This window comes from Naegleria gruberi (genome assembly GCF_000004985.1).
Source record: "Naegleria gruberi genomic scaffold NAEGRscaffold_72, whole genome shotgun sequence".
Taxonomy (NCBI): domain Eukaryota; phylum Heterolobosea; class Eutetramitea; order Acrasida; family Naegleriidae; genus Naegleria; species Naegleria gruberi.
The window spans coordinates 20410-32864 of NW_003163255.1; the positions used below are offsets into that span (position 1 = coordinate 20410).

The following is a 12455-nucleotide window of genomic DNA, read 5'->3' on the forward strand; positions in this document are numbered from 1 at the left end:
TGATCGGCAGTTTTTGAAATTTCTTCTAATTGTTCATTGAAAATATATCCCATTAGATACAAGAGTTGACCTAAAAGTGTTGATTTACCACTGCCTGATTGCCCGATCAGTGAAATGGTGTGGGTTGGCTTATCGAGCATTTTTTTTTGATTTTGTAAAATACGAAAACGAACTAAACTATATTGAAAAATCTTGAATCTGCATTGTTACAATTGTAACTTCATTCTTGAGATTACACGATGCTATATAGTAATTTTTGAGAATTTACTCTACCTTTCATGATGAATTGAAGTCCTATTTTGGCTTTGGATTTATTTTCTTACATTCCCTGCTGAGGTTAATTTCTCGACAGATTGGAAAGATGACTCTTTTTAAATTGAGAAATGGGTAGATTAGATAGTAAACTTCTTGTAATTGGTGCAAAATCGCCTACCAAACAACACTAACCAAACAAACCAGTCAACCAGTCAACCATTGCAAACGTTCAAAGCCGTATCATTATTATTTACATTTATTTACATTGAATTTTCAGATTTTTCAATTTCCTTCATTTCATAAAAGTTAAACATTTTTCAATCATTGACCTTTCATCAATTTCACTCTTGGTTGAACAATGAATAGTTGCACTCAAACCATTTAATTTTTGTTTAACTGTTTTGACAGTGGCAGCAACTTGAAACTTTTCCTTAACATTGGTTTCGTTTGGACACCAAGTGAGAAACATCATTTTGGTTCTGGTTCCTTCTCTGATTTGACAAGTTTCGTTTTGGGATGGCATTTCGAAACTTAAATGATAGCAAATGAAACGAGAATTCTTTGGTGGGAGATTGGCAGTCAATTCATCCAATGAAGAGAGTTGAGACAATTCTTGATCGATTTGAATTGAACTTTCTTGCATTTTCAATACGAGAAACTTTTTATCCTTATTCGAACCCTTTCCCATTCTCATTTCTTCATAGGTTTTGAGAATTTCATCACTGAATTGACAATTAAGCATCATTTTGATTAGTTTTGAGTTTAGTTGTTTAGATATTTGTTTTGTTGTTGTTTTTCTAAAGTTTCGAATAGTGCATATTTATAACTATTTTAAAGTTCAAACTTGTTGCAAATTGGGAGTGGAAAGGAGACAATTTTGAAAGATTGGAGGTGTATCAACCAATAGAATTGTTTCGAGTTTGATTGATAAGCGGAAATAATTTGAAAGATAGGCAAGGAACTTGGAACAGCTTGTTATATTTTTAAGGAAAATGAGAGTGTCAAATCTTTGATTGTTTTCTCGGTGGTTTTAAGAAGGGAAGCTTTGAAAATTGATATTTAGCTAGTGTACATATCATTCCTCCTATTCTGAAAAAATTAAAACTCAAATATTGTATAAACGAATCAAAAATTATTACTCGAGTGCCGGGAATTGAACCCGGGTCGCCAGAGTGACAGTCTGGAATGCTACCACTATACCACACCCGATTACATATTATTTTCTAAAAATATCTAATGTTCAATATTGGCATCCATATTCCTCTTTTAGAAATTGTCTTATCCTCTTCAAATCTATGACAAATACACGGGCATTGCATTTATTAACACTCGCAGCCTATTTGCAAGAAAGTTCTCCAATTCCAAATTGATCTTTCATTTTGTAAAAATTGAAAATTCAAATTTTAAAAAATGGCAAAACTCGTACAACACAAACTAATGATCTCTGAAATGAGTCAAACTTTTGATTCAGTGTTTGGATCATCATCGGGTTCGATTCATCACAGCAACAAAAATAAAAATTCATCATCTTCATCATCACTATCGAATAGAAAACAACAAGTTGAACTGGAATTCGAAACTGAAGGTGATGAAAATGCTGTTCAAGTCAAGTTTGAAAAATTGAAAGGAGGAAAGTCTGAGAAACGATACAAATTGATAATTAATTATCCTAAAGAACGCAGTGGTGAAATTAAATTTTCCATCAGCAAGTATTGCATTGAAAAGAAGCAAGTGATTGTCTTGATTGAGGATTTTAAATTGGAGAAGAGTGTTTCATTATTTGTTGGACGAATTGCTGCAGAGAGTAAAATTTTCATGATTGAATTGAAAGAGGAATATATTGGAATGCCAATTGCAAAGGTGGCTGAGAAATTGTTTGCTCCACATTGCATTGATAAGAGTGTGACTAGTGAGGGATGTATGATAATTAATCCTAATTTGTTCTTTGTGGATGAACCCTCCCAAATGATCAAAACGACATGTGATATGGCAATGGGAATGTTCGATCCAAGTGGGAATCATTCACATATTGAACCAGTTCTACATCAATTGAGCATTGGATACAGAAAGTATAATCAGATTTGGGTGAAAGGCTTTTCATTCATGAATGGATTTTCTCCATTCAAAGCAGTTCTAAATGCCGCTAATAGAGATACTATTGGAGAACATTCTTTCGGTTTTTGTTTCAAGAATGGAACTTACAAATTCAATAGTGGATATTATTTTGAGAATGTGGAAAGATATGAATTTGAGGAATGTGTTGAATTTTCTTTAGGATACATGGGAAAGTCAACCAAATTCCAGAAGGGAAACTTTCTAGACTTTGTCTATGTGAGAGGGAAAGTAAAGAAGGGAACAAAGAGTGTTTGCACATTGACAAGTTGGAAGAGATTATGTATCCTTAATTCCTATTATTCAACTTGGATCACAACAATTACTTTGAAAAAATGAAAACTCTGAATTTCAAATTGGAGCTTAATTCCTTTGTAAAACGAGTGTACATATGATTAATATTACAAAATATCAACATTTCAATGTCAATACAATAGTTCTTTAAAAATTTTAATAACAAAAAAAAATGATTCAACAACAAGACGTTGATTTTATGAATCCCAAGATTGAACTTTTTCGGATCAATGAGTTGGTTCAATCTTCAAACAATGATCGGAATCAACATGATAAAGAAGAAGAATTAAATAATAGCAATATTAATATGAATAATAATACTGATACATCGTTGTATACAAAACAAGGAAGAATTATTAGAGCAAGAGAGGATATTGATGAAGGAGAAATTCTGGTGATTGAAAAGGCCTATGCAAGTGTATTGCATCAGTCAAATATTAATTTTAATTCTCATAGTTTTTGTGTAGTTTGTCAAAAGAAGAAAATTATGAAAAATATTGCTAATGCTGATTTAATCAATTCCTCATCGGCATGTTGTGATAAATCAACAAGTAATTGCAACAATGAATGGATGTTGTGTGGAGATGAAGGTTGTGAATTTTTGAGGAATACAGTGTACAAGGAGAATGAATTAATGGATGGACAATCAATGTATGATTACTTGTTGAGGATGGCTGAGGAGTGTGGAATTGAATTTTCACTCCTCTTGTTAGTTTACAGAATTTGTAGGAAATTTGAGTTTGATTTTAATTCGAGTAATGAGCTTGCTTCTAAGTATTTTGATAGAAACAAGATGGATAATCTATTATCATTAGAAACTCATAGGGATGAAATTTATCCAGAGCACTTGTTTCTATTCAAGAAAGCCTCATCATGTCTCAAGGAGAGAATCTTTCTCGATAATGTCATTGGTGAGGAATTAATTATTGACACATTTTGTAGAATATTTGTAAATGCACACAGTATCACTCATACCAGATGGTGGTGGCATCAATCGGATAACATTATTGAAGTGGAGAAACAAAATGCTGATACAGCAGAAAAGGAAATGGAGGAAATTTCCCAATTTTTCAAACATGAATCGTTGAAAAGCAAATGTCTCGATTCTCCCTTTTTCATTCCTGCATGCTCATCTGATAGGGAGGATCATACTGAGAATAGTTGTGCTGATTTTAGAGATATTGGAACAGGACTATTTCCAATGGTTTCCATGTTTGATCATTCATGCTCTCCAAATTGCTCCTTCCAGACCTTTGATGATATGAAATCGAGAAATTCCTACTCTGGCAATGTCATTCTCGTTCAAACTGTGAAAAAGGTCAAGAAGGGAGAAGAATTGTGCATTAGTTATATTGACATTATGAATCCAACATGTATACGGAGAAGAGAGTTGTGGTACTCGAAATATTTCGTCTGTCGTTGTTCCAGATGCATGAGTGAAACAGAGGAGAATCGAATGGTGAGAGCCTATTCTTGTGGAGAGTCTGAATGCACTGAGGGTTATCTTGTACCCATCTATCATTGCAATGTGAGTGAGGAACCAAAGGCAGATTTGAGACATGTCAATTTGAATGACTCGGGCGTGCAACCATTTGATTCAGAGAATGATTTTAACCTTGAGGATTTTGATGAGGAAGATTATGATAAGGCACTCTCCATGTTTGAGGATATCTATGAGAATGATGAATCTAGAGAATTCAATCACGACCAGAGAGAAATCGATGAAGCTTACATTCAAAGGATTTCATATTGGAAATGCACACACTGTGAAAGGAGTATTGAAGGGGAGGCACCTGAAAGTGAGCTCATGCAAAACATGGAGAGACATCTGAATCAAGAGTTGATTTCTGTTGGACAACAAGTTTCGGAAGACAATTTAAAACTGAATGAGTTGCCAAGAGAGGAGTACTGTTGTGTCCTGTTGGAAATTGTCGACCAGTTGTGCCAATCCATTGTACATGTTGAGAGTGGTTCCTATCCTGGTTTTGAATCACTCAAGGTACATCCTAACCATTACTTGTTGTTCCAAATGAAGGGAAAGTTTGTCACGATGCTCATCAAGCTATTCGAAAGAGGTTGGTGGAAGTACCGTAAGGATGTTACTTCTGCATCGCAGTTGTGGGAGATGCCACTTCTACGAATGCTTGTTGTTGTAATGATGCAAGACATTACCTCAACCTTGGATTAAAGTACTTGGGTGAGATGGCAGCAAGTACCAAGCAAATATTTCCAACTTTCCACACAGAAATTATGCTCTTCCATTGCAAGCTGCTCAAGTACAAATATTGGATGGAAGAGAATCACTTGTTGGATGGACAAGTTTCTTCCAACTTACCAAGTGAAGAAGAATTACTATCAAGTCTCTTGGAACAATATCGAGTCATAATCAAATAAACAATATCAACTCTTACCATTATGAATTTTGATTATAAAGGTTTTATTAAAGAGATTTACAAAGTCTTCTTCTTGGCACCGAGTTCGAAGTGCTTACATCTCTTGATTCCTCTTTGGTTGATTCTCTTACATTCCTTACATTGGAGTCTGAGAACGATCTTCTTGGTAGTCTTAGCCTTCTTGTGGAAAATTGGTTTGGTTTGACCACCATAACCCTTTTGCTTACGATCGTAACGTCTCTTACCTTGAGCCCAGAGAGAGGCCTTACCAGCCTTGTATTGGGTAACCTTGTGTTCCTTGTGAGTAGCACACTTTTGACAGTAGGCCTTCAATTGCTTTGGGAAGTTCACCATTTTTTGGCTCTATTGTGATGAATGTAGAGGAATATTATGATATTAGTAACAACATGATAATATGTTGTAGAGTGAATAGTTGGTTGTGGAAGGTTAAAGAATATGGTAGAAGTAAGTTTTTGCTTGATGAATAAAATGACTACGTACAGTGTTGACTTTGAGGTATTTTTTTCGAACAAATCTTTAAGTTGGTTTTGCCTAGCTGTGTTTTACAATGAAAATTTTAGCTGAAAAATATTGCAGCCACAACATCAACCAAAGAAAAACCTTCATGATGACGCTAACAAAGACTTGAAAGAGGCTGCTACTTCTTCATCATCAATAATTACTACTCTATCATCCACTTCAAAGCACGAATTGAACATCAATTTGGGAGTCTACTCTATACATTCAACCAATCGTTTGTTCTTCATCAGCGGATGAAACGAATTCATTGGTGGATTTATTTACAAATACACCATTATTTACACAAATAGTTCTATGAACAGGAGTCCTGTTCCAAAAAGGCTGTTGGAAAAGGCTTTCTTTTATTTTCCTTTTTGTTTTTGAATTATTCAATTTAAATAATGTTGAACCATGACTAGCTATTCAAATAGCACATGGTTGATGGAGGAATTCAAATCAAGTACCTCTTCTCATCTGCTTTGGATTTTAGAAAATTTAGGAAGAGCACTTGTTTTATATAACGTAATCTTGATATCAGAACATCATGTGTAACACACAATAACAATATTTGCCAATTCGCTCTAATATATTGGACATAATATTCCATCATTGTGAGCCAATAAGAGTGGTTTAAAACTAGCCGTTACAACAAAGTATCAACATTGTGAAATTCACAAGTGGAGCATGTGTATTTGATGTTCACCCAGCATCACTAACATCCTTCCAATAACTGAGAATCAACTTTCACATCTCTTGGAAAATATCCAAGAGCCATAACACCTCCTCTTTAAATTGAACAAGTTGTCAAAAGGTGTTAAGAATATTCTTCATCTATTGGACTTCTATCTTCGTATGTCTAATGCCAGCTTGTGGTTCAACAAATTTCTTATATAATGGGAACATCCAAATCACCTTATTCAATTCTGTTGGATTGAATAAATTTCAATTTGATTTAAAAGAATCTCATATATTTTCTACATGAAACTTCATTAACGAACCTTCTAGTGCATTATCCACTCGAAAATGTCAGTTAATTACAAAACAGGTCTATGAGAAAGGAACTAGTGATCACGTTTTGTGGACTTTTCCTCATTGTCACGCTTGGATTTTCATAAGTCAACAGAAACAAACGCCTCTACAAGAATGACACATACTCTGAGTTTTGTTATCACTCTTCTGTTAGTGCTAACCTACGGTTCATCTATTACTTTCCAACAAGATACACTTTCAACCAAGTGCTTTACTGATGTTAGTTACAGTTCTCTCAAGAGTAATGATCTTATTGTTGGAGTGAAGAGCTACTTTACTCTATTTGTTTGGAGATCAAAATTTGGAAATACAGCAACACAACAAGACGAGAATGTAGCAACTGCCAGTGACAACAAGAATCAATTCATAAGAGAATGGATTGATAAATTGGAGAAACCTCTTATGGTAGGAGTTGAATACAAATACTTCAACTTGTTTGAAACTCTGATTAGCACTCTTCACATGGATCATTCCAAATTGACCATCAAGAAAATATATTTAACTGATGAGTTGTGCAGAGTGTCAAACTTGTACGAAGAATTCGATGCTCTCTTTCTTGAACCATACAAATTCACATATTTTGTTAGGATTTACAGAGAGCACGACATGAAGAGGACATCAGCCAAGTACATCAATCCGAGTGACTTTTATCCATTCCAAATGTTAGCTTCGAATTTGACAATAATTGATAGAAAATCATGCCCCTCAGATGTTGATATTCAATCAGACATTTCAAAACACTATTTAAATTATGAAGAGTTTATGTATTCTCTTGGTAATTATTCGTGCGAGCATCGACCTGATTATTATGACAATCAACATTTGAGATTATTGAGCGGAATTTCAAATTTTACAGAGAATGATATTATTCTCCTTCAGAACGTTACAGGAACAAGTCTGTCATTCACAACACAATATTTGAATGAATTTTCGAGCGGCTCAAGCGTTCATTCCATTCATTCATTTAACTCTAGTGTACTAAATCAGATTCTTCTTCCCTCTTCATGCCACTTTTGCTCGGCTACTCTGTGTCCAGAGTATCATATCAATAATGATGAGTTGTGGTCGATAGGACAAGTTGGAGTTATTTTGATTTACTTTTTTGCCTTCTTCATCAGTGGAAGTTTCAAGTCAATGGTTTTCACACAACGTCTGGCACTTCCATATGCTCCAATCCTCTCTTTTATTGTAATGATATTCTTCTCAAAGAATGTTGCTTCCTACTGCTTTGTTGCTTTTCATATTGTTTCATTACAGTTGAGCTTGTGGTACTTATTATTGTTCACCTTCACTGTTGCAAGATTAGTCTACATGAGAAACATGTACAAAATTGTAAAGAATAGTACAAACATTAAGATTCACAAAATTGTTGCAAGTCCCTCATTTGGATTGATTATTTCACTTGTTGTACTTCCATCAATTTCAACTTTCATTACTTTTTATGGAGCTGCCATGTTTTTCATTAATAATAATCAATTAGATTTATTCAGAAATATATTCCTCATGGTATTCCTATTTGGAGGATGTTTATTAGGACTAATTTCAATATCATTTGATATGTTTTACAACCGTAGAAATATTAAGGAGAAGGGATTCTTGAAATTCCTCTTCTTTGATGACCCATATTTGGTGAGATTGGAACTTATATTGTTAGTAATGTTATTACTAATCGGAATATGGACTGTCATTATTTCATTGCTGCCTTCAAGTTTAGTAGATATTAGTGGACGATATATCAACTTTCTTGTTTCACTCTTCACAACACTGGCATGTGGAGGAAATGCACTGATTGCAGAATTGATCAAAAAGCTAATCTACCGTAAGAAATTCAACACTGAAAAGGATAGATTGGATCATTTACTATTGACAAATCAGGATCTTTACGAATTATTCAAGGATTATTGTTCTAAGGAATTCTCTTTGGAGAATATCTTGTTTTTCGAAAAGTTGAAACAAGCAAGTTCTAATTTTACTAGAGCCGATTCAAAACTGAGTAAGGAATTGATTGAAGAGATGGAGAAGGATTTCTTTACACCATACGGAAAATACGAATTGAATATTCCAGGCAATGTTCGAAAGCAAATTATTGAACTATTTCAAAAATCCAAATCAAAGGGAAATTCCACTGAGGAACTTCTTAAAGAGGAAGAAACCATTCTAGTTTCCCAATTAATGGACTTGATATATATCGATTTGTTGTTAAATCTAAATGACACTTTCACTCGGTTACAAAGAACAAGAGAATTCCAACGATGGAAAGAAGTTTACACTCTCCAATCCAAAATGAGTGTTTCCGAATAACAGACTTTATTTCAATTAACCATTCCAATTAACCTAATTTTCGAATCAGCTTAAATGATGAAGTTTGTTTTTCCCACCAACTGATATTCAATCCAACTCGGAACTCACACGAAAAAATACGTTGCATGATGGTGAACCTTGTAATTCAATCTCATCATGAATTAATTAATAAATTAGAGATGAAGATTTTAGAGAATTTCATAAACAAAAAGAAAGCAATAACTAATATATTGTTAAATATACAACTTGTTGAATAACACATCCCGATAACAAATGACCAAGAATAATTCTTCCGAAGATATTACTGAATATTATGATGATCCAACTATTTTGAATGAAAAATTGGATGAATTGGCCCAATTGCTCCAATCATCAAAACATGTTGTCTTTTATACAGGTGCTGGTATTAGTACTTCTGCAGGTATTTCTGATTTTAGAGGACCTAATGGTATTTGGACAATGAAAGAGAAGGGAATGAAGGCAAAAGCTTCTTCATCAACTATTAAGCTCCCAACTCCAACTCACATGGCCATTGCAACATTGTATCAGAGAGGAATGATCAAGTATGTGACTAGTCAGAATGTGGATGGTTTGCATGTGAAATCTGGATTTAGTAGAAAGGATATTTCAGAATTGCACGGAAATACCAATGTTGAGCTATGTAAAAATTGTAATTGTGAATATTTGAGAACTTTTAGATGTAGAAATGCAGAACATGTGCATGATCACAAGACTGGAAGAATGTGTGAACATTGTGGACATGAATTGGAGGATAGTATTATCAATTTTGGAGAAAATTTACCTGAAGATCAATTGGATAGAGCAGAATTGAATGCCAAGAAGGCAGATTTGGCCATCGTTTTGGGAACCTCATTGAGAGTGAGCCCAGCATGTGACTTGCCTGAAATGTGTTTAAAGAAGGGAGGTAAAATGGTGATTGTAAACTTGCAAAAGACTCCAAAGGATAAAAAGTCATCACTGAGAATTTTTGCCAAGACTGACGATGTCATTAATGGAATAATGGAAAGATTATCACTCTCCATTCCATCCTATGTATTGAAATCAGAATTTACTCTTGGAGCTACTGAAAAGGAAGAAAAATCAATATTTGGAAATATTAGAAGAAAGATTGGAGTTTCATTGACCTCACCAATTAAGGGTGCTAGAATATTGTCAGAACTGGAAATGAGATTGGTATGTGAAAAGAAGATTTTAAAGTATACCACTCCAACTATTGATGAAATTCCACAAGATTGTAAAAAGGTAGTAGCCAGATTGAGCTTTAATTTAGATCCAAAATTTGGCAAGGAAGCTGAATGTGAATTGGTGTTGGACAATCCACATTCATCAAAGACATTCTTCATCAATGTCGATACTTCTGATAATTCAGTGCAAGTAACTGAAGCTTTGTAAATATAAAATTTTGTAAATAATTCATTTCAATCTAAAAGAAAATCTTTTCAATTTTCCTTGCAAAACAAATTAGGAAAGAAGTGAAACAACTTTTCATTCAAATTGCTTTCAAAAATTTGGGCAAAAGTTGGAAACATATACAGTGTTTCGGCAAGAGTTGAACGCAATAAATGGTTTCTTCCAAGTTGTACTTTGACTAGGTTACAATCATTCGAATATTTTTAATTGGTCTCCTCTAAATAACAACAAAAATTGGTTAAATGAACGAATATAGTTCCAAATTCATCTTTCTCATATCACCATCCCACCTCTGACAGCCGAAAAAAATGTCCACACAATATTTCACACTCACAATCGTCTTGTTGCTAGTCTTCTTTACTTTGCAATCCTTCCAACAAAATTGCACCAGTTCATTGTTTTCAGAAACCGAAACTCCAGCCACCTTGGATGACAGCTGTCCAATTTCTTATGTCAATTTTGGTAAAGCATGTCTTCCCTTCTCTACCATTTACAAGCAAAAGAAAGAAATTTCATGTACATCCACTTCTGATTGTCTTTTTACATCCTTGGAATGTGTTAATCATAAATGTCTGCCAAAAATCAGATTGTCAGGTGATTCTTGTGTAGATGACATGCAATGTATAAGTAATGTTCCTCTAACCATTTCAAGTAGTGTGGCTGATATTATTGGACCAAAATGTATCAATAATAGATGTCAAAATTTGAAAGTTGAAAGAAAAAATGATGGAGAAGAATGTTTTATTGACAGGTACTCGAAAATTATTTACGATTGTAAAGTTGGATCGATTTGTTCAACGTATGGTACTGGGAGTAAATGTGTTCCAAAATTGAGTGTAAGAAAGGGTGAAAGTTGCTTTAATCCAACTACTGACGACAAGTCAACTATTTTCAATTACAAATATTGTGAAAGTGGATCTTATTGTAAAAGTTTGAGTGATGGAAGTCAGATTTGTGTTGAACCACTTATTAAGGGTTCAATATGTGCAAATTCAACAACCAGATGTCAAGATGGTACTGTTTGTCGTCAAAATTCACCAACTGATTCAACCTTCACTTGTCAAAATATTGCAACTTATGGAGAGAGTTGTGTTTTGGATTCTGATTGTGCATATGGTACAACCCAATTTGTAAAGTGTTACAACAACAAATGTCAAAGAATTTTCGGTACTGTAACTAATGGAATTTGTAAGCAAGACGATGAGTGTTACACCAGATATTGTTCACCTGAAGGGAGATGTGCAGAACGATCGAATAATATTCCATGTTCAACAAGTAATGATTGTCCATTTAGAGAAGGTTGTGCCTGTGGAGGTAAAGGTAATTATTCAAATAGTTTTGGAAGATGTGCAAGCAATTTACAATGTTATGGACCCTATACTGATATGCTGTCTTGTGTGTTCAATTTGGGGATTACATTTAAAGAGTACTATTTTTTTGGTGGTTTTGGTTACAGTCAATTTGTAGATGAAGAAAGTTCAGTATTTACCAGATGTAGAAATGCCTATTCGAGATTTTATTCTTGTTTCAGAAAAGTATTTATTTCTACTGGAATTCCTACTAAGGGGGAAATGGAAGGAGTTGATTTGGATGCTTATTCAGTTTATGCTTCTCCAATTCTTCCAGGTAGAAGTGGAGCAAGTCAAAATCAATTAGTTTTTGGATTAGCTTTGAGTATTATGATGTTGGTAACTTTGATTTTGTAAAATTTATTTCTTCTAATAGTTGAATTTTGTTGAAAATCAATTATTTTTACTATTTCTAAAAATGCTAAATTGGATTGATAATATTGATTTTGTAAATTTTTATTAATATTGTAAATCGGGTGTGGTATAGTGGTAGCATTCCAGACTGTCACTCTGGCGACCCGGGTTCAATTTGTTTTGTTAGTGTGTGGGTAATAGTTGAATGATATCGGTCATTCCTTATTTGGAAATTTCATTCCCGGTACCCATGGTATGAACGAGAGTTTTGGTTGTTAATCATTTCTCGAGTGGTTTGGATGAAGTTACAGTTATGAATAATTATCAAGGAATTGGAGACACAATACTACAATAATAATGTGTTTATTAAATGTTAATTTAGCGTCACGGTGATTACTCTGTGTTTTTATAATTTAAT

The 12455-nt window shown here is 33.9% G+C and overlaps 7 protein-coding genes, 1 non-coding gene and 1 pseudogene across 9 annotated transcripts; 6 read left to right on the plus strand and 3 right to left on the minus strand.

The window, feature by feature from the left end:
- Positions 1–547: 547 nt before the first annotated feature.
- Positions 548–1000, minus strand: NAEGRDRAFT_74611 (cofilin; the record flags this gene model as incomplete). Its single annotated transcript, XM_002670325.1, has 1 exon — positions 548–1000. The coding sequence occupies one exon, from the start codon at positions 998–1000 to the stop codon at positions 548–550; it is 453 nt and encodes a 150-aa protein (XP_002670371.1).
- Positions 1001–1393: 393 nt separating this feature from the next.
- NAEGRDRAFT_t724 lies at positions 1394–1464 on the minus strand. The gene has a single exon. It is a non-coding gene; the product is annotated as a tRNA-Asp (tRNA).
- Positions 1465–1665: 201 nt separating this feature from the next.
- NAEGRDRAFT_74612 (uncharacterized protein) lies at positions 1666–2706 on the plus strand (the record flags this gene model as incomplete). The annotated part of the gene is made up of 1 exon (XM_002670282.1): positions 1666–2706. One exon carries the CDS (start codon positions 1666–1668, stop codon positions 2704–2706), a length of 1041 nt encoding a protein of 346 aa, XP_002670328.1.
- Positions 2707–2968: 262 nt separating this feature from the next.
- On the plus strand, positions 2969–4849 carry NAEGRDRAFT_74613 (uncharacterized protein; the record flags this gene model as incomplete). The annotated part of the gene is made up of 1 exon (XM_002670283.1): positions 2969–4849. The coding sequence occupies one exon, from the start codon at positions 2969–2971 to the stop codon at positions 4847–4849; it is 1881 nt and encodes a 626-aa protein (XP_002670329.1).
- A 229-nt stretch (positions 4850–5078) lies between these two features.
- On the minus strand, positions 5079–5570 carry NAEGRDRAFT_82817 (uncharacterized protein). The gene is made up of 2 exons (XM_002670326.1): positions 5556–5570; positions 5079–5417 (listed from the first exon to the last, which is right to left on the minus strand). Exon 2 carries the CDS (start codon positions 5406–5408, stop codon positions 5112–5114), a length of 297 nt encoding a protein of 98 aa, XP_002670372.1. The 5' UTR covers positions 5409–5417; positions 5556–5570; the 3' UTR covers positions 5079–5111.
- Positions 5571–6716: 1146 nt separating this feature from the next.
- On the plus strand, positions 6717–8903 carry NAEGRDRAFT_74614 (uncharacterized protein; the record flags this gene model as incomplete). The annotated part of the gene is made up of 1 exon (XM_002670284.1): positions 6717–8903. The coding sequence occupies one exon, from the start codon at positions 6717–6719 to the stop codon at positions 8901–8903; it is 2187 nt and encodes a 728-aa protein (XP_002670330.1).
- A 215-nt stretch (positions 8904–9118) lies between these two features.
- Positions 9119–10508, plus strand: NAEGRDRAFT_81867 (silent information regulator family protein). Its single transcript, XM_002670285.1, has 3 exons — positions 9119–10358; positions 10398–10403; positions 10471–10508. Exon 1 carries the CDS (start codon positions 9177–9179, stop codon positions 10314–10316), a length of 1140 nt encoding a protein of 379 aa, XP_002670331.1. The 5' UTR covers positions 9119–9176; the 3' UTR covers positions 10317–10358; positions 10398–10403; positions 10471–10508.
- A 134-nt stretch (positions 10509–10642) lies between these two features.
- On the plus strand, positions 10643–12067 carry NAEGRDRAFT_81868 (uncharacterized protein; the record flags this gene model as incomplete). The annotated part of the gene is made up of 1 exon (XM_002670286.1): positions 10643–12067. The coding sequence occupies one exon, from the start codon at positions 10643–10645 to the stop codon at positions 12038–12040; it is 1398 nt and encodes a 465-aa protein (XP_002670332.1). The 3' UTR covers positions 12041–12067.
- An 88-nt stretch (positions 12068–12155) lies between these two features.
- NAEGRDRAFT_t718 lies at positions 12156–12224 on the plus strand (annotated as a pseudogene). The gene has a single exon. The product of its transcript is annotated as a tRNA-OTHER (tRNA).
- Positions 12225–12455: the final 231 nt, after the last annotated feature.